This window comes from Mauremys mutica, chromosome 11 (assembly GCF_020497125.1).
Source record: "Mauremys mutica isolate MM-2020 ecotype Southern chromosome 11, ASM2049712v1, whole genome shotgun sequence".
Classification (NCBI taxonomy): Eukaryota; Metazoa; Chordata; order Testudines; family Geoemydidae; genus Mauremys; species Mauremys mutica.
In genome coordinates, this window is record NC_059082.1 from 79,825,474 (window position 1) to 79,844,112 (window position 18,639).

General features: G+C 58.4%; 2 protein-coding genes across 2 annotated transcripts in view; one reads left to right on the top strand and one right to left on the bottom strand.

The window, feature by feature from the left end:
- SLC5A10 (solute carrier family 5 member 10) overlaps positions 1 to 18,639 on the top strand; it is an 84,662-nt gene that overhangs the window by 20,911 nt on the left and 45,112 nt on the right. Inside the window, exons 7-9 of the mRNA XM_044980511.1 lie at positions 2,182 to 2,262; positions 7,848 to 8,053; positions 12,639 to 12,774. Of these exons, the coding sequence (XP_044836446.1) occupies positions 2,182 to 2,262; positions 7,848 to 8,053; positions 12,639 to 12,774 (423 nt within the window). The remainder of the gene's footprint in view (positions 1 to 2,181; positions 2,263 to 7,847; positions 8,054 to 12,638; positions 12,775 to 18,639) is intronic.
- FAM83G (family with sequence similarity 83 member G) overlaps positions 2,095 to 18,639 on the bottom strand; it is a 37,958-nt gene continuing 21,413 nt past the window's right edge. Inside the window, exons 4-5 of the mRNA XM_044980510.1 lie at positions 16,861 to 18,340; positions 2,095 to 8,568 (exon numbers count right to left, since the gene is read on the bottom strand). Coding sequence (XP_044836445.1) covers positions 8,143 to 8,568; positions 16,861 to 18,340 — 1,906 coding nt within the window. The 3' untranslated portion in view covers positions 2,095 to 8,142. The remainder of the gene's footprint in view (positions 8,569 to 16,860; positions 18,341 to 18,639) is intronic.

An 18,639-nucleotide genomic window follows, 5' to 3' on the forward strand; every position in this document is an offset into this window, starting at 1 on the left:
CTCAATCAAAGCAATACACCACCCCAGTGCCTCTAAACCAGGGGTGGGCGAACTACGGCCCGTGGGCCATATCCGGCCTGTCAGACCATTTCATCTGGCCCTCAGCTCCCGCCCGGCAGCAGGGTCAGGGGTTTGCCCCGTTCCAGCCGGGGAGCGGGGTTGGGGGCTTGCCCAGCCCTGTGAGGCTCCCAGGAAGCAGCTGGCATGACCCCCCTCCGGCTCCTATGTAGTACACAGAGGCATGGCCAGGCGGCTCTGCACGCTGCCCTGTCCACAGGCGTTGCCCCTGCAGCTCCCATTGGCCACGGTTCTCAGGTGGGGCAGGGCACAGAGCCGTCTGGCCGCGCCTCAGAGCCGGAGCGGGGACGTGCTTCCGGAAGCTGCTTGCAGTAAGCACCGCCTGGAGCCTGCATCCCTGAGCCCCTCCTCCCCGCACCCCAATCCCCTGTCACAGCACTGATTCCCTCCCCAAACCCCTCAATCCCAGCCCCACCCAGAGCCTGCACCCCCAGCCAGAGCCCTCACACCCTCCCCCGTACCCCTACCCCAGCCCTGATCCCCCTCCCGCCCTCTGAACCCCTCGGTCCCAGCCCAGAGCACCCTCCTGCACCCCAAACCCCTCATCCCCAGAGCTCTCACCCCCCCAAATCTGGAGCCCCCTTCCACTCCCCGAACTCGTCATTTCGGGCCCCACCCCAGAGCCCCTACCCCCAGTCAGAGCCCTCACCCCCTCCCGCACCCCAACCCCCAATTTCGTGAGCATTCATGGCCCACCATACAATTTCCGTACCCCGATGTGGCCCCCCCACTCTAAACGGTATTCGGATGTCACCGTGACTCCCAAACAAAGTGTGGCCGCATGGCTTTCAGTCCATGGAGCATATGTGGCTGTTGGGTATTTAACTCTATGAGCTCAGCGAGTGGGTGGGGTCACTGAGCCACTGAACCAGGAGAACATCTCTTAAAATCCGTGTAATCGAATCGGATGTTACGGGTTATGTGAAACCCAGAAGTTTTGCCATGAGACGGGAGTCAATCGCTTCAAAGCTTTTTTCTACAGCTCAGCTACCTTTCTAAGCCACTGCTCCTCACTGGCCGCATTCCCATCTCCCTAGGCGAGCAGGCCTGGCCACACCGCAAGGCAAAGGGGTTGCTTGGTAAAGAGGCCGTGGAAGCAGCGCCTGGCTAGGCCGTGACTAAGTGGGGGCCTGCTCAGAGTGCCAGGAGCTGGTGGGTGAGAACAAGCACCAGGCAGGATGGGATGACAGGAAGCAAAGGGAGGGACCCATTTCTTAGCGGTGCTCTCGCGTTGGCTGGAAAGGGGTCTGCAGCCGAGTGTGGGAAGCCCCGTTGCTGGGTTAGCTACAAACAGGGCAAAGCACTAAGGAATTAGCACCTGTGCGCCCCAGGCCTGGACGGGCGCACAGACCTATGAATAACGGCCCCGTTTTGTGACCGTTCTAAGAGGCTCCAATGGACCGAGCCCTGTTGTGCTAGGAGCTGTACAAACCCAGAATGCTCAGCTGGTCCCTGCCCGAGAGAGCGGACTGTCATCCCGGGGGGCACATTCCTGCTTTGCTGGGGGAGGAGGACTGCGCAAGAGGCTGTCTTCCTCCCTGGGGCCTGCCTGTAGAAGTGCAAAGAGGAAAGAGAGGAGCGGGGCTAGATCGGTGCCCGGGACTCGGCTCAGGCGCTAAGGAGAGCGCCGCTGCGTGGCCGCGGCATGGCCTTCTGCGCAGGAGCGTGAGAACACGGTGCTCTCTCTTCAGCTCCTCTTTCCAGATGAACCCATCTCCCTCGCCCCTTCCTTTTTAATCTCCTGCTCAGCACGGATGGCAAGGCCCAGCGCTCAGCCTCCTCTGCACCCTCCTCTACGCTTGTGGGGGAGCGCGACACCCTTATGCTCCCTGCTCTGCAACTGGAGTATGCATGGTCCCAGCCCCCCCCGGGGAGACAGGCAGCCCCATAACCCTTGGCTGCACAGAAGTGAACGGAGCTGGCCCTCCTGTTTTACCTTGGTGGAAGCACTTCCAGGCCTGCCAGGCAGGTCTCCTGCTCAGCAGGGATCAATAAACGACAGACAAGTCTCCAGGTGAATGGTTGGGTTTATTGTTGACATTACAACAAACGCCCGGCCCGGTGCCGACTGAGACCCCTGTATCTCATTCCCGTCTCATGCAGGTGGGCTGGCAGCTGTGATCTACACTGACACGCTGCAGACGCTCATCATGATCATCGGCGCCGTCATCTTAGCAGTAACAGGTAAGGCCAGGGAGCCGCATAGACACCCCTGCTCCAGGGAAACCTCTTTCCTCGCGCAACTCGAGCAGTCTTCAAAATAAATTAAAATACCTGATCCGAGCGAGTCACATGCCCAGACGTTTAGGGTGAGCTTCGTCGCTCTGCAGATGGCTTATGCTCCCCTGTGGCCATATCCCATGTGTGCACGCCCTGTGGGGCTAAGGGATGCTCAGACTTCATGCTGAGTCTCTGCACAGGGGTGAATTCCCCACCCAGTGCCCTTCCTGCTTCACTGTTCTACGGGGCAGCTCCCGGGATCCATGTGATCGATAGAGGATGCCAGGCTAGTTAGGTAACAGACTATCAAGTGGAACTTCAAGTTTTTCTCCAGGGAATTCCCAGCTGTTGACTCCCAGGGTGTTATTTGGGGCATCGCAGGAAGGGATCCGCCCACAGCAGAATGCCACTTCCTTTGATCTTCTCTGCAACATGCACAGCAAAAGCCCAGGCGTGAGGGAGTCGGCGTCCCACGTGCATGTAGCCAGGGAGCTGGAACCGGTGTCGGGCACTCACTTCCCTTCCTCAGGGTCTTCCTCCGGCTGTGCTCTAACTTCATTCACAGGCATTTCCAGGCGCTCATCACTGGAGCACCTGAGTGACTAGAGCCTCACAACACCCCTGGCAGGTAGGGAAGTCTCGTTCTCCTCCTTTCATGGACAGGGCACTTGGGTGCAGAAGGATGAAGGCACAATTTTCACAGCTGGGTGTCTACACCGGGAACGTACAATGGCACAGCTACGGCTCTTAGGAGTGGGACGTAGCTCCGTCGCCCAGCCCCGGGCGCAGACAGCGCTAGGTTGACAGAATTCTTGTGTTGAACTATCCACTGCCTCTCGGGTAGATGGATTGTCTACGCTGCTGGGAACCCCCCTCCCAGGGCTGTAGTGAGTGTCTGCACTGCAACACTGCCGTTGTGCTGCTATAGCCGTCCGAGTGTACCCACCCTAACTCCAAAGTCAGTTACGTCTGCACTGGGGGGGAGGGGGGACACTCATGGTGAAAAGTCTCAGAGCCTGAGTAACTGGCCTGATTTCCGAGGTGCTGGGCGCCAGCAGCTCCCAACGAAATCAGGTGAAGCACCCAAGCCTGACCAGCCTTGGCCTACGTGACTTGTCCTAGATCGCTGGGGAGTCAGGGGCAGAGTCGAGGGTAGAGCGCAGACACCCCCACTTCCCCGGCCAACGTCTCCGCGATCCTTGCTGCACCTGTTCTGTGCAGGCCCCCCTGTTCTCCGGGGGGGTGGGAGGGGGCACCGTCTCTGACGCCGTGTATTGACAGAAATCAAACCAAAGGCAAACAGCAGCCAAGGCTTCGACTGCACAAAAAGGGGCAGGACCGTTCCCCCCCCAAGTAGTCACCAGACCAGACCCACCGTCCTGACCCTACCGGAGGTGCAGCTCAGAAAGGCGGCCGCAGGTTGTGCTGGGGCCAGAGAAGAGAGAAGCAAAGGCCCTGGCATGCTGGGTATTGTCTGGGGTTTGGAGCAGGCAGCCGAACAGGAAGGCCTCTGTGGCTATTGGCTTTTAATCTGGAGGGCGAGTGTGGGAATGGCATGCACACGGGTGTGCTCATGTGGGGCTGGCATTCCCAAACGCCTCTTTGTCGCCCTCTAGTGTAGAGTGACCAGATGTCCCGATTTTATAGGGATTGTCCCGATTTCTGGGTCTTTTTCTGCTCCTATTACCCCCCACCCCCGTCCCGATTTTTCACACTCGCTGTCTGGTCACTCTATTCTAGTGGCTAAATCACACATACAGGGTTGAATCCGCTACTACCAGCCAGCTACAAAATAGCTGCTCCTTGAGCTCAAGCAGTAGAGGCCTGTGCTTTTAAATCAGAGGTCACAGGTTCAGTCCCTGCCGACTACTCATTCTGGGCTGTCGTTGTAGAAATACTCAACAGCACAATACTTTGAGGATCAGCCTCAAGTCACCAAATCCTGGTGGGAAACACCTGAACCACATGATTGCATAGAGACCGCGTTCGCACGGGGTTCATGTAACAAACAGCTACCCCCTACCAGGCTGTTCTGCAAAAACTGAGCCATGACCACATAGCTGGGAGCAGAACTGGGCAAAATTTTTCATCTGAAATTTTTGACAGTTGAAACGTGCAGATCCAAGTCAACTGAAACATTTTGTGAACTTGGGTCGATTTCTGCAAATATTTCCGGTCAAGAAAAATCAAACAAAAACCAACCTCCCTAAAAACAATCCCGAAATCTTGACATGACGTTTTCAGAAAGGCTTCAGTTTTGGGGGTTGAAATGACTTTAGGTTTTGGAATTTCCTTCCCCCCCGCAATTTTGTTTAATTTCCCCCCATCGTGCGTGCACGCCCTCTTGTTGTGGCTCATGGCTTGGTTACCATGGCAAGTCATTGAAATCGCAGCCTAAATCCCTGATTCCTTTTGGCGTGCACCACAAAGACGTTAATCCTGGTGTGTGAACACATTGGGCATTAATGAGGCAGCTGTGGGGCAAATTCTCAGCGGGCCTCCCAAACTGCAACATCCCTCTGTTGGGCCACACCTCCCGTGTGTGCAAATGCCAGTGGTGCTGCGTGCAAACTGCTGCCTTTGGAAATACTGCAGGGCCCGGAATGCATCTACCTGCTTTCCACTATGATTCAGCATTCGCTAACCGCCCGCCCTTATTAGAGAGCATGTGTTGCTACTTCCCACCCACCCCGCTCTTTGGCTCGCCCGCACCGGGATTAACCAGGTGTGGGCGTGTAGCCACTTCCCCTTTCACAAGGGCAGGGTGAGCTTACAAACACTGATCCTCTCCCCATGCGACAGGCCTGTTCTCAAAGCGGTGTGTGCGTGGGAGAGGGTTTGAGTCCCCAGGCGATGCTCTGAAAACATCCACCCGCCCCCTCTGACTTTGGCCTGGGATTGATGGTCCCAGGACTAAACCGCAGACTTCTGAGAAGAGACCATCGGGATCATCTAGTCTGACCCTCCTGCCCATCGCAGGCCAGAGGCCCTCGTCCACCTGCTCCTGTGGTGGGCCCGTAACCGCTGCCTGAGTTACTGAAGTCCTCAGCTCACATGGCCACGGAACTGCACTGGAATGGAAAGACACCGAGGGGGGCGTAATGTGCATTTTTGGGGCGGCATCTTACAAAGGGAACCGGGATGGGCTCACGCCACAGACTTGAGAGTGGGACCCAGATCTCAAACGTCTACTGCTGGGGGCCGTTTGCCTTGGCCGGTTATAAAGCCGGGGACTGCTGACAAAACAGAGCACTGCACTTTGACCAGCCCAGAGTTCTGGGGTGTTTGGATCAGAGTTTGGTCAGGCTCATTTCTGGGGGGGGGAAAGCCCCATCCCAGTGTCCCCACAGTGCAAGGGGCCGGGGGGATGGATGTTTTTCTACAAGAGCTGCTCACGCTCAAAGAGGCAGGAACCCAGGGCAGTTCTGGGCTGTGTCCTGCAGGAGGTCAGAGCAGGGGATCGCAATGGGCCCGTCTGCCCTTGGAATCCAGGAATAAAGTCTGGGCTCGGTGCCACTGTTACCTGGTGACCAGACAGCAAATGTGAAAAATGGGGATGGGGGTGGGGACTAATAGGAGCCTATATAAGAAAAAGACCCAAAAATTGGGACTGTCCCTATAAAATCGGGACCTCTGAGTGTGAATTCTCAGTAACGAATTCCCAGCCAAGGATGCCTGTGTTTGGGAGCATCCGGCAGCAGGCTGGAGCGTGAAAGGCTCCATGGGGCAGACCCAGCGGATGGCCCAGGCCTTTCACCTGGCCCCCAGTTCTGGCCTGAGCCCAGAGGAGCACTACCAGGGCGTTCGGTTTCCATGGGCTGCACTGGTAATTCTCTTGGCTGCCAGCCGCTGTGATTTATGGGCACTAGCTAGTCATGAAGGTGGCAGCCCTGGCATAGACCCTTCAAAGGGCACAGAAAGGAGGTGTGGGGGGCGGAGGGGAGGGTCCATACCGATCTGGCAACCCCATGAATCTAACGTGCCGCTAATGCCAAGGTGCTGAGTTGGATTCAGCCCCAAACACCACAAGTTGTGCTAGAAGCAGCCCCCGATATCCGGGCCTGGGGTTCGCCCAGCCCTTCATAGTGGGGCTCCTTCCTCAACCTGCCCCCAGATGGCTACCTCACCTCTGCCCCGTCCGCCGCGGCGCGGGAGTCTGCGCTCGGCACCCAGTGGGGGCATGGCATGGGCTTGGGCAAGAGGAGACTCTGGCAGCTCCTCTTGGGCGTGAGTAACTGTCGCTGTGCCGCCTAGTGTGCTGCCGATGGGATGCAAACACCTGCAGCGCCTGCTCTCATGAGAAGTGGCCACAGACAGGGGGTGCTCGTGCTCTTGCATGGACTGGCTAGGAAGGAAGCGCTGAGGAAAGGGAGGGGCATCTTCCCACCTCCTTTTGCAAGCCAAGTATGTTGCCTTCCCATGCATCCGTGGCCAAATTCTCCTCCCGGCTAGCCAGGGTAATCCCCTGGCTTCAGTGGGGCAACTGCAAGGTGAATTTAGCTCCATCTCCCAGCGGCTGTGAAGAAGCAAGCCTGGATTCCCGCATGGCAGCACTACCCGTGGCTGTCGGGCAGCTGGGTGCTCTGCAAGATCCTTGTGCCGCAATGAGTGTCGCCGCTGCTTAAACTGGCGGGGCTGGGAGTGGAGTGCTGGCGCTGAAAGCGGGGTCTGTAGTCTGCGGTCCTTTGCCAGTGGCTGCCCAGGCTTGGGATGGTTTGGGGAGAGCAGGGGGCTAGGCCTTTAGCACAGGTGTCACTTTCACCCCAGGGAATTAACTGCTCCAGAGAGAAGATGCCATTTCTCAGGGTACATCTGCGCTGCAGCCGGAGCTGTGAAGGTGACTGCAGCACGTCCAGCCATGCCTGCGCTAGCTAGCTCCTCTCCCAATAGCAGTACGGTCTAGCCACTCGAGTACCTGGCAGGGTGGACAGCTCACGCTGGCTAGGTCGAAGCGACCTCAGATATGTCTCCACGTGCTGCAGTCACCTCTGCTCGCAGTGTAGATGGACCCTAAGAAAACCCAGCGAAGTGAGTCTGTATTGCACTTGCGTCTAGGTACCCAGAGACTATGGGGCTATCAGGTCACTACCTAGTTCGCTAAAAAATGGTCTGACCTCTGAACCAAAGGGTGGACCCTGCACGGAGCACTGTCACGGATCAAGTCAGTCGCTACCTCCTCTGCTCGCGTTTACCACTTCAACAAGAACGTCGGGCTGCCTGGGGACCTTTGTGCTTTAATAAAAGTGACTTGTTGGAAGTACAAACTCAGTGGAGAGAGCGTCTCGATGGGGAGCCTGGATCCAGGACCCGGGATGCATCCCCTGGGAGGAGCAGGAATCTACCGGGCCCAACTGTGCAAAACCCCAGCTGTCTCTTAAATAAGAATAAAATTCCGTCGCAACGTGTGGTGGTTCTTTCCCCGGCCCCGCTTCTCGGGGCAAGCGGGAAGGGAGGAAAGATTCTGCCTGGGAAGGTCGCGGTGGCTTTTGCCAGCTGATCTGCTCATATTTCAGTGCTCTAATCAGCCTCCCCTCCCTGTTCCCTTCCAGCGTTTAACAAGATCGGAGGATACCAAAACCTGGCAGAGGCTTATTTAAAGGCTGTTCCGGCCAAGATTATCCCCAACACAACTTGCCACCTGCCCAGAGCGGACGCCATGCACCTCTTCCGAGATCCCGTCTCCGGAGACCTTCCCTGGACTGGCATGACTCTCGGGCTGTCTGTCTTGGCCACTTGGTACTGGTGCACCGACCAGGTAAATGTAAACATATTCCCCCTCCCACGCGGAATTGCATCTCCCCGCTCTATGGCCTCTGAATACTTGCAGTCCACCTGCTTCGGTACCTACTGGTCCTTGCGGCTGGCGGCCCCAGGGAGCCTCCGTTTAGAGTCGGTGGAAACCTGCTGGCCTCCGCCCGCCCTGGCCTTGAGGTGCTTGGATTGTGAGAGTTTGGTGAGCGGGATGCCGAGTGGCGTCCTCACTTCATCCGCTGTCCTCTGGCTTTCTGGGAGGGAGGACAAGGGCTTGCCGGTTGCTCTGCTGATGCCTTGCGAGAGGTGGCCGGGCTGCACGTTCCTGGTGGAACTGAAACCTTTGCTTTGCCAGTATGGTGGGGGGCTGGGGGCTGCGGTGGGTTTTTTAGCACTGGTTCCATCTGCCTTGTATTTGCTGGGCCCTGGGTTTTTCTCGTGTCTCGGGGCGTGGATGCCCCCTTTGCCTTGTGCTGGGCATGCTGGGTTCCTGGATACGTAGTGGTGGAAAGGCTGACCCTGTTTGATAAAGACAAGAGAAGAGAATAATGGTTACCGGCAAGAACGCTATGTGTGGGCCTGGCTCTGCCACTGACTCACTGTGCAACCTTGGGCGAGTCCCTTCACCGTTCCCTAGCTATAATTCTTCTGGGGTCACTGGAAACCCCCAAGAGAAAGAATTAAGCCTTAACCCAGCGTTTCCCAGTGCGGCTCCTATGATACCTCACCCTCTGTTTCACCCAGAAATTCACGGCAGCACTTAGGCCTCCAGAGATACTTCAGTGCTCTGCCACTGGATAGTAGCCTAAACACCCATCATGACCCCGGTGTGGCTGCTTCATGCTGCCTTAAGGCAAGATCCATGCAGCTGCGGGTCCTGGCTCTGGGCGTGGAGGGGACCACGGACCGACACAGCTTGGAGCTTTGAATTTCAGTGGTGGTGAAGATGCCACCTGAGAAGGGTGGAGCAGGAGGTGACATTGGTGGGGCAGGAAGCCAGCAGCACCGTAGCATTGGGGGGCTTGATTAGGTGTGTAGAGGGGCCTTTACATTGGGGCCGGGCCCCAATAGTCTTAATCCACCACTTGCATAAACTGGATATTTGTCTCCCTCTGTTTCCATATTATTAGCTGGTTAAATACCCTGAATGGCTCCTTTTGGCCTCAATCCTTTGCCATGGGCTCCCATGCCAGCCTGTAAAATGGACGTAAAACCACACCCACATCAGACGCCTCCACTCATGCGGGAGGTCGCATTCCACACCCACTTCAACCCTGGTGTACATGACAAGGAACAATGCGCCAGCACATCCTGGGCGTGTCTTTGTCCTGGCTCCGCTCTGAGGCCGATATGGCCCCACGCCTGAGCCAGAGAGGCCTCTTGGTGCTGGATCCATGCAGAACAAACCCAGAGGACCCAGCTGGATAGTGTCGTGCAAAAGCCCATTGAACGTGCTGGGACAAGAGCAAATATTTAGATAACAGAGACAATTGCCAGGAACCCGGGCAACGCACCGTGCGTGTTTCCACCACGCCTCGTCAGCAAACAGGATCCCTGGCACGAGGCTCTGAGCCACAGCAGCACTGCTGAGAAACACGCTGGCTGCTTGCAGGTGACCCACTAGGCTGTAGTACTGGCCCTGCCACTCTGGTTGATGCGTCAATGGGCCTCCTTTCCATAGCATCTGAGCACCTCCCACTCTGAAATGGCGTGGGCCTCCCGACACCCCGCTTTCTAGATGGGAAACTGAGGCACAGCGAGATGAAGTGACTTGCCCACAGTCTTGTGGAGTCTGTGGCGGGCAAGAACTTGAAGCTGGGTCTCCCTAAGCCCAGATTGGCATCCCAACCCCTGGGCCGTCCTTCCTCTCTAAGAGCTTTGGGAGCTTTCGCACCTCCTCATCACCCCCAGCCTGCCCTGTGCCATCTACCGTGAAGCAGCCTTAATTAGGTTCCTTGCCACGGGAAATCCCCGGTGAGACCAGCAGGCTGGTTCTCGCGCCGCGTCGCTATGATTCAGCTGTGTGACTTCCCCTGAGTCACTGCGACAGGGACGCGAGAGCAGCCTCCGCACTTGGCATCTTCCCTGGCTTGTCGGACAGAAGGGCCAGGAAAGAGCCACTCGATTGCCTGGGCCAGCCCGTGCCCTCCTGCGCTCTTGGGTCTATGGGCCTGAGGCGAATCTCCCTCCAGAGCGATTTCAGCGGCGGTGCCCCCCGGATGCCGGAGTGAGCGAGCGGTAGCTCAGTGCCGTGGTGCCTGTGAGACGCCTGCTCCTTGCAGCTCTGGATGACGGCTACAGGGCCGGTGCAACTGTTTAGGCGACCTAGGTGGTCGCCTAGGGCGCTAGGATTTGGGAGGCGCCATTTTCTTCAGCAGTGACCGTGGCAGCCGGATCTTTGGCCGCCCTGGTCGCCGCCGGCATTTAGGCAGAGGGAGCTGGGGCAGGAGAGCGCGGGGAGGGCCGCCTGCAGCAAGTAAGGGGGGGGCACGCAGGGGAACTCCCCGCCCCAGCTCACTCCTGCCCCGCCTCCTCCCTGAGCACGCCGTGGCTGCTTCACTCCTCCCGCCTCCCAGGCTTGCGGCGCCTAAGCTGATTGGCTCTGCAAGCCTGGGAGGCGGGAGAAGTGAAGCAGCGACGGCGTGCTCGGGGTGGAGGCGGAGCAGGGGTGAGCTGGGGTGGCGGGGTGCCTCAGGGCGGAGGGTGGGGGGTGGGGAGCTGCCGCAGGGGGTGCGCCTCAGGGTGGAGGGGGGAAGCTGCGTGGGGGGGGCGCCACAGGGCGGGGGCTCGGGGACGGGGGAGGGCACAAAGTTGGAAGTTTCGCCTGGGATGCGAAACATCCTTGCACCGGCCCTGGATGGGTAAAGGCACAATGGCCGGGAAAGCCTGGCCCTTCTGACTTGAGACAAGGCTTCCGGGCCCCCCCAGAGCGACGCTGCTGCTTGGGGAGGTCCTGGGCCCCGAGACTACAACAACAATGAGGGGGTCATGAGCGCTCGGCACCTCTGAACACACGGCCCAGTAATATGGAGCCAAAGCCAGAGTGGTGCTGAGCCCCTGACAATGAAGCCGTGGGGGTTGGCAGGGGCTGTTTAGCCGAGCTGGTTTTTTGCAGCTCTTCCACTGACTTGGCTGTTTTAAGCGAGGCTCCGAATCCAGCCCTGCCGTCAATGGGAGGAGCTTGGTTCCAGCAGAGACCTGGGAACCAGCCACTCTTGCTCTATGTTCTTGGCTTTGGTACTGAGTTGCTCGGGCAAGGCACTTAACTCCTCTGCCTCAGTTTCCCCATCTGTGAAATGGGAGCACTAATGCAACAGCTCTGTGAGTGAGGCTGTGTGGGCGGGTGTCTGGTGCTTTGAAGATGACAGCGTCACGCCTCGCACGCTGTGGGAATGCTCTCTTGTGCCCCCTCCTCCACTCACTGCTACAGCACCGCTCGGCTCTTGGGAGCAGCGGGGATGGTGACGGAGCAGTGAGATGCTCTGCCTAGTGCTCTCAGCCCGCTTGTAAGGACAGCATGGAGAGGCACAACACGCAAAGCATGATGGGCCTGCATGGTCATGTGACACCGTAAGCACTAGTGGGTTTGTTTGTGTAGGGTTGGATGGCAGTACTGTTTTTTACGTAGATCTATATTTTTGAGGGGAATCTGGAATTTAATTGTGGGGGGAAAATTGCTCCTTCATTATAGGATAGAGAGGGTCAGTGTGAACGGGAATCTGTCACACTGAACTGAGGACTTAACAATGCTTCTGTCTCTGAATATACGTGGGCACAGTCTCCTGCAACGTCTCCCCTCGCTCGAAGGCTTTGTCTACACTGCATTGTCGTTGGGAGAACTTTTGTCGTTCAGGGGTGTGAAGCCTGCTCCCCCCCATCCCCTGAACAACAAAAGTGTTACCAATGAAAAGCGCCGTTCTGAAGAGCCCTTTGTCCCGCTGATGAAGCTACCGCCTCCTGCTGGGGGAGGATTTATTTTGTCGGCGGGAGAGCTCTCTCCCGCCCACAAAGAGCGGCTACACTGCGCACCTTTCAGCGGCACGGCTGTAGCGGCACGTCTGTGTCGCTAAACGGCGCGTAGTGTGGAGACAGCCATACTAACACTGGGAACAAAGAATAAAGCCTGTCACCGAGCGGCGCTCCTGCCTTGCCAGACTGAGGGTGGCATTAGCTGCTAGCCAGGAACCCAGCAATCCCACCTGATTGATCTCAAACACGGCCGAGCGCAGCTGCGTTCCTGCTCTGTTGCGCAAGGCTGCCACCCGCAGAGACGTCGTATCCCAGCATGCAGTGCTCTCGCTCGGGCCCGGTGGAGGGCGAGGTAGAACCTTGCATGCAAGGAGCTGGGGTCTCTAGCAGGGGAAGTCCATGGGTGGCACTGGGCTGTTCTGATGTTCTGGAATAATACCAGCAGATCCTGTTCAGAGCAGCCCTGCAGGATGCAAGGACCAGATGGGCCTGGGCTGCAAAATTTGGGTCGAGTGCTGAACGTCCCCAGCGTTTGGGGGAGTTTGGACATGACATGGTGGTTGGGGCCCAATTTCTCAAGCACTAAGCTGCAGCTGGTCGTGTCTCCCTCTCTCTTGCAGGTCATTGTGCAGAGGTCTCTCTCGGCTAAGAACCTGAGTCATGCCAAGGCCGGCTCCATCCTCGCGAGCTATTTGAAAATGCTGCCGCTGGGGGTTATCATCATGCCGGGGATGATCAGCCGGGTTCTCTATCCAGGTGAGGTACAGACACAGCAGAGGGGAAGTGTCGGCAGGGTTTTATAATTTGCCTGTCACTGAGCAAAACCCGCTGCAGTTCAGAAGGGCAGCTTTAGCCACTTTGCATAGAGGATTGGGACAGCAGGCTGAGTCCCTCTGCATGGACACTAACCAGCCCGCAGGGGCTCTTCAAAGGGCATGGGATTTGCCTGAGTATCCTTGGTCAAAAGTTCCCTTTTTTCCCTCCTAGTGTGTGCTGGGCACCGGTGGGCTGCAGTTTCCCCACCGCAGAGGTGGCTGCATTTCAGTGATGGTGTGTGCAGACAGCCAGTGAAGTGCTTTGGAAGGAGCATTATATTGTTGTGTTAGAGATGGGCTGTTTTGATCCCAGCTGGGTCTAGGGGTGTGTGTGTGGGGGGGGGGGATCAGGGCTGAATTTTGGGGTTAGGGCTGAAATTCAGTGGCACCAGCTCTTCTTATGAGGCTTTGCCCCAAGCTTTGCAAGATCATCTGATGTTGTGAGATCTCAGCAGCATCCAAATGGAAAACAGACTTTCCATTTGGGGTTCAGTTTGGAACCAAAACCCTGCAGAGTGGCTGAGCTTTGGGACGTGGATCCTTGATGCCCCACTGACGTTCACAATGGTTCAGAGGAGGCGGGTTGCAGTTCAGGCCCTTCGGTAGCTATTAGGTCACAGTCCTATCTGGTGTAACTCTTCCATGAATGACCCTGTGGATTCTGGGCTTCTGCAGGTTACGCCAGGTTGGAATTTGGCTTGCGTGACGCAGGAGGGAGCGGGGCCGACTGACCTGGGAATGTCGTCTAGTGTTACTGGGACTGTCTGCTTGGGGGATGGGAGAGCAGGGGGTGACTTTACTTGAGGGGCGATACCTGGGCCTGTAACCTGAGCTGGGAGGGGGATGGGGCCAGGTGACACCTTTGCCTGGGAAACTGGACAAAGGCTGGAGGAGCCGGGGAGAGGGTGGAAGGAGACGGCTGCAGTGGCGTTTCAGTTTGAAGCTGGCTGGGGAAACGGAGCGAACTCCCCAGGGTTGGGATCTAAGCTTCCCCCCTCCCGCCCCCGAGGGACCTGGCTGAGGGGTCCTGGTTGTACCTACAAGCTCTGCTTGGGACTGTGTTCCCAGGGCAGGTGCAAGGATGTTTCACCCCCGAGGCGAAACTTCCACCTTGCGCCCCCCGAGCCCAGTGGCAGCTCTCCGCCTCCCCCCTCTGCCCTAAGGCGCCCCCCCGCGGCAGCCCCCCCCGGCCCGGGGAGCTGTGCGGCAGCCCCCCGCCCCAGCTCACCTCTGCTCCGCCTCCTCCCCGAGCAAGCCGTCGCCGCTCCACTTCTCCCGCCTCCCAGGCTCGCGGCGCCAATCAGCTGTTTGGCGCTGCAAGCCTGGGAGGGAGAGAAGCAGAGCGGGGCGGCGTTCTCAGGGGAGGAGGTGGAGCAGAGGTGAGCTGGGGCGGAGAGCTGTTCCCCTGTGTGCTGCCCTCCCCCTTACTTGCTGCAGGCGGCCCTCCCTGCGCCCCCCTCCCCCAGCTCCCTCCGCCTAAATGCCAATGACGACCGGGGTGGCCGCAGATCTGGCCGCTGCGGTCGCCGCCGAAGGACCTGAAATGCTGCCCCCCAAATGCTAGTGCCCATGGCGACCACCTTGGTCGCCTAATGGGTTGCACTGGCCCTGTGTGTTCCTATCATCCAATAAACCTTCTGTTTTACTGGCTGGCTGAGAGTCACGGTAAATCGCAGGAAGATGGGGGTGCAGGACCCTGACTCCCCCACGCTCTGTCACAGCTTGATAACAGCTTATTGTTTATGAATGAGCTGGTTGAGGTTTCTGGCGTGTTCCTAATGAGGAGCACTTGACTCATTGGTCTCTTTGCCCTGCAGACGTCTTGAGGAAGCTATTGCAAGAACACTAATCCCAACACAAAGCTCCCTGACCAGTGGCTGGGAGGCTGGGCCAGAGCAGACTGCTTTGGCACCGCCGGCTTTACACAGTGCTGTGATGTTCGGATGAATGGGTGAAATCGCATTGGCTGTTAGCTTAGCATCATCTCCGCAGGGACGTGAGGGCGAGCATTGGGTCTGGGCTGGTAAATTTCATTACCTATAGACAGATTAGAGCAGGAGTTCTCAAACTGGGGGTCAGGACCCCTCAGGGGGTCGCGAGGTTTTTACATGGGGGGTCGTGAGCTGTCAGCCTCCACCCTAAACCCTGCTTTGCCTCCACCACTTATAATGGTGTTAAATATATAAAAAAGTGTTTTTAATTTGTAAGAGGGATCACACTCAGAGGCTTACTATGTGAAAGGGGTCACCAGTACAAAAGTTTGAGACCCACTGGATTAGAGCTCCATTGAGGGCTGGATCCTGAGACCCTGTACACCTGGGTAGCTCCGCTGATTTCAGCGGAGCTGCTCCAATTTCTGCCAGCAGAGGATCAGGCCCCGAATGACTGAACGCACTGAAAGGTGGAATGTGAAAGCTGGCCCTGGACTAATTTCTGTGCCTCTAGAAAAGGAAATGCAGCGAGTGCTGAGCGGCGAAGCAGCAACCTCAGCGTTTGAGCCAAAAAGCGGGGCGTGTCCGGGCACCGCCACACCTCGCAGGAACAGCTGTCCCGCAACGAAAACCAAGCCCAAATGATCAGCATGTTCCTTGCTGTGGCTAGGCAGAGTGAGTAGGCCTGAAAAGTGCTGACTGCGGACTGTTGCAATGTTCTCCACCATCCCTATTTCACTGCACTGTCGCCGGGTGCCTCTGAGTCATGCCGCGCCAGGTGCTGTTCTCTTTGATGCTAATCGGTTTTTTATCAGGAGCTAAACAGCAAGCCTGGGAGGGACCTGCCTGCATGGGCCACCCTGGCCCCACCTGTGCGTCATGCCACGGCACACGTGTTTGTTGCTGAAAGGGCCTTTTGCTGGAGCCTGAAATACGGCTTGGTGAAAAGAGCTTCACAAAGGGGCGTGGCGGGGGTGGGGGGGTTCTGCTCTGCTCCCAGATGGCCCTTCACCGCTCTCTCGGGCTACGTCCGCACAGCAGCTGGAGACGTAACGTCCAGCTTGGGTAGACAGACGCGCGCTAGCTTTGATCGAGATCGCACGCGATAAATAGCGCCGCTGCCGCAGGGGTGGCAGGACGGTCTAGCCACCCCAGGGGTAGCAGCATCAGGGCCAGCCTTACGGGTGGGCCCCGTGGGCAACCACCCGGGTGCCGTGGTCTAGAGGCAAGGAGCGGGGAAGGCCTGGGGTGCGAGGTTGCAGAAGGGAGCTCAGGGCAAAGGTGGGGAGGCAGGGGCCAGGGAGGAGTGGTTGAGGGGGAGCCCGTAGAGGCAGTAGGGGTCGGGGGCGATAGGGGGATGGATGGGGAGGCAGTGGGGGCCTGGGGGAGTAAGGAGCCCAGGGAGGCAGTGGGGGCCAGGGGTGATGGGGAGGAGCCCAGGGAAGCAGCGGGGGGCTGGGAGGGATGGGTGGGGGGGCCAGGGGAGGCAACGGGGGTCAGGGGCGATGGGAGGTTGAGGGGGGGCTGGGGGAGGCTGCAGAGGGCCAGGGAAGGCAGCGGGGGGCAGGAGCGATGGGAGGTTGAGGGGGGGCCGGGGGAGGCAGCAGGGGGCATGAGTGGGGGGCCAGGGGCGATGGGAGGTTGAGGGGGGGCCGGGGGAGGCAGCGGGAGGCATGAGTGGGGGGCCAGGGGAGGCCGCAGAGGGCCAGGGAGGCAGCAGGGGGCATGAGTGGGGGGCCAGAGGCGATGGGAGGTTGAGGGGGGGCTGGGGGAGGCCGCAGAGGGCCAGGGCTGCCAAAATATAAATATGCCCAGGGTGCCATTTTCCCTAAGGCCGGCCCTGAGCAGCCTAGAATCTCAGGGTTGAAGGGACTCGGGGGGTATCTAGTCCAACCCCCTGCTCAAAGCGGGACCAATCCCCAGACAGATTTTTGCCCCAATCCCTAAGTGGCCCCCTCAAGGACTGAGCTCACACCCCTGGGTTTAGCAGGCCCCTGCTCAAAGCACTGAGCTGCCCCTCCCCCGTGCAGAGCACAGCCAGGCTCCAGGGCAGGAGAACAAGGCAAAGAACAGACTGATCCGACAAGCCGTCCTACCTGCCCGGCCTTGCTGGCGAGTGCTCCCTTTCCATCCAGGGCAGCGCGCAGGCTAGTCCCCTTTTCCAGCACACACCTAATCACCTCGGTAACATCGTCCCGCCTCTGGACCGCGTCCTCTAAGCGCAAGTTTGGCGGCGACTGCAGGCTCCCCAGGGGGCTGACGTAGGTGCCCCGGCTGATGTGGGGGTCGCTCATTTTCCTTTGCAAGTGCAGGTTCCCCCCGTTGGGGATGTGATCGGAGTTGGTTCTCCGGAGCGGCCCAAAGCGACCTCTCACCTCAAAGAGTTCGTCCGAGGTGGAGGAGGCGTTGGAGTGGTGGTAGCTGTGGGTGGCAGAACTGCTAGAATAGCTCTCCTGATCACTGAGTGTCAAATAGTCCTCTTCATCTTCCTCCCCTTCCAGCCCGTTCACGGGACACGCGGCTGCCGTGCCCTGAGCTTCCTGGGATACGGCTGCCTGCCTCCTCAGCTGGTGATCGCTGGCTGTGGCTTGAGCTTGTGTGGGGTTTTCACCCAGCCTGTGATCTGCATTCGCTGGCTCTGCCACCTGGCGCAGCTGCTTCTTGGCGTCCCCGAGCAGGGCAGCCGTGTCTTTGCAGAGCGCGCTGTTTTTGGAGATAAAGTCCACGACGTCAACCGTCCTCGGCCTTGGCACTGGGGGCCTGACGTCCATCTTGTGCGTCTCTGCAGCCGTGGGCTGCTTCAGGTGCTGGCTCATGGCCAGGATAGCCAAAGCTCCTTTCTTGTCCTCCCCAGGACTCCTTGCTTTGGGGCTTTCGACTGGCTTGGGAGCTTCCTCGATTGGGGTCGGAGGGGCCTTTCTTTGCTCCCGGCTGGCTGGAGAAGACTCTTGGCTTTTCTTGGCTTCCAACTCCTTGTTTTTTTGCATCTGCCTGTGCTGGGCGTTGGCCTGGGAGACGTCACAGACCTTGATGCGGTTCATTTGGGACAGCTTCACGTTCTTTATAGTGGGGTCGATGATGTTGATGTACCCCAAGATTTCGCTTGGGTCTGGGTCTGGCTCCACCCAAGTGGGCAGGTAGTCGAACATGTTGGCCTTCTCCATGTTGAGGAGGCCGGGGTGGATGGGTGGGGCTAGGTCGGCCATGTCGTTTTGCCGCTCGGCACCTTGGCCCTCGGGAAGGGCCTTGTCTTTGCTGTCCGTTATCTTTTTTCTGCCGGCGTCCGCCTGCCTCTCGGACGACATCTTGCTGATCTGTTCTGCGCTCTTGGCCTTCACCAGGGCATATTTTGGGTTAATCAGCCTCTTCACCACTGCGTTGGCCGGGGTGACAGGCATGACAGAGGGCAGAGTGAACGGCTCGGGTTCCGGCTCCTCGTCCATGGGAATGGACTTCAGGCTGAGCCCCCGGGACATGAGATACAGCTCCTGGAACTGCTTGTCGAACGCTTCCACCACCTGGCCGGAGAGGACCGAGATGAGGTTCCTGTCGGTCCTGGCTGCGGACCAGGTGAAGCTGGAACGGAAACCAATCAGAAACAGTCTGAGTGCATGGCGGCAAACCCGGCCTGGCTTCCCCTGCTCCCTGGCTTGCTATTGACACGTGAATACCTCAACCCCGGGCTCGGTTCTGTACTCTCTGGGGCTGGCTAGATCCTGCCGCCCCGTGGGCTGAGTTCACAAAGGGTTGCCTTCTACTGCTGCAAGGGCTTTATGTGCGTCTCCGCCTAGTCGCTTCCTCAGACACATGTCCAAGGGGCAGGAGCGGGGCCTCGGAAACAAAGCCTTACAAAACTGCCACCTAATTTAGCAGGA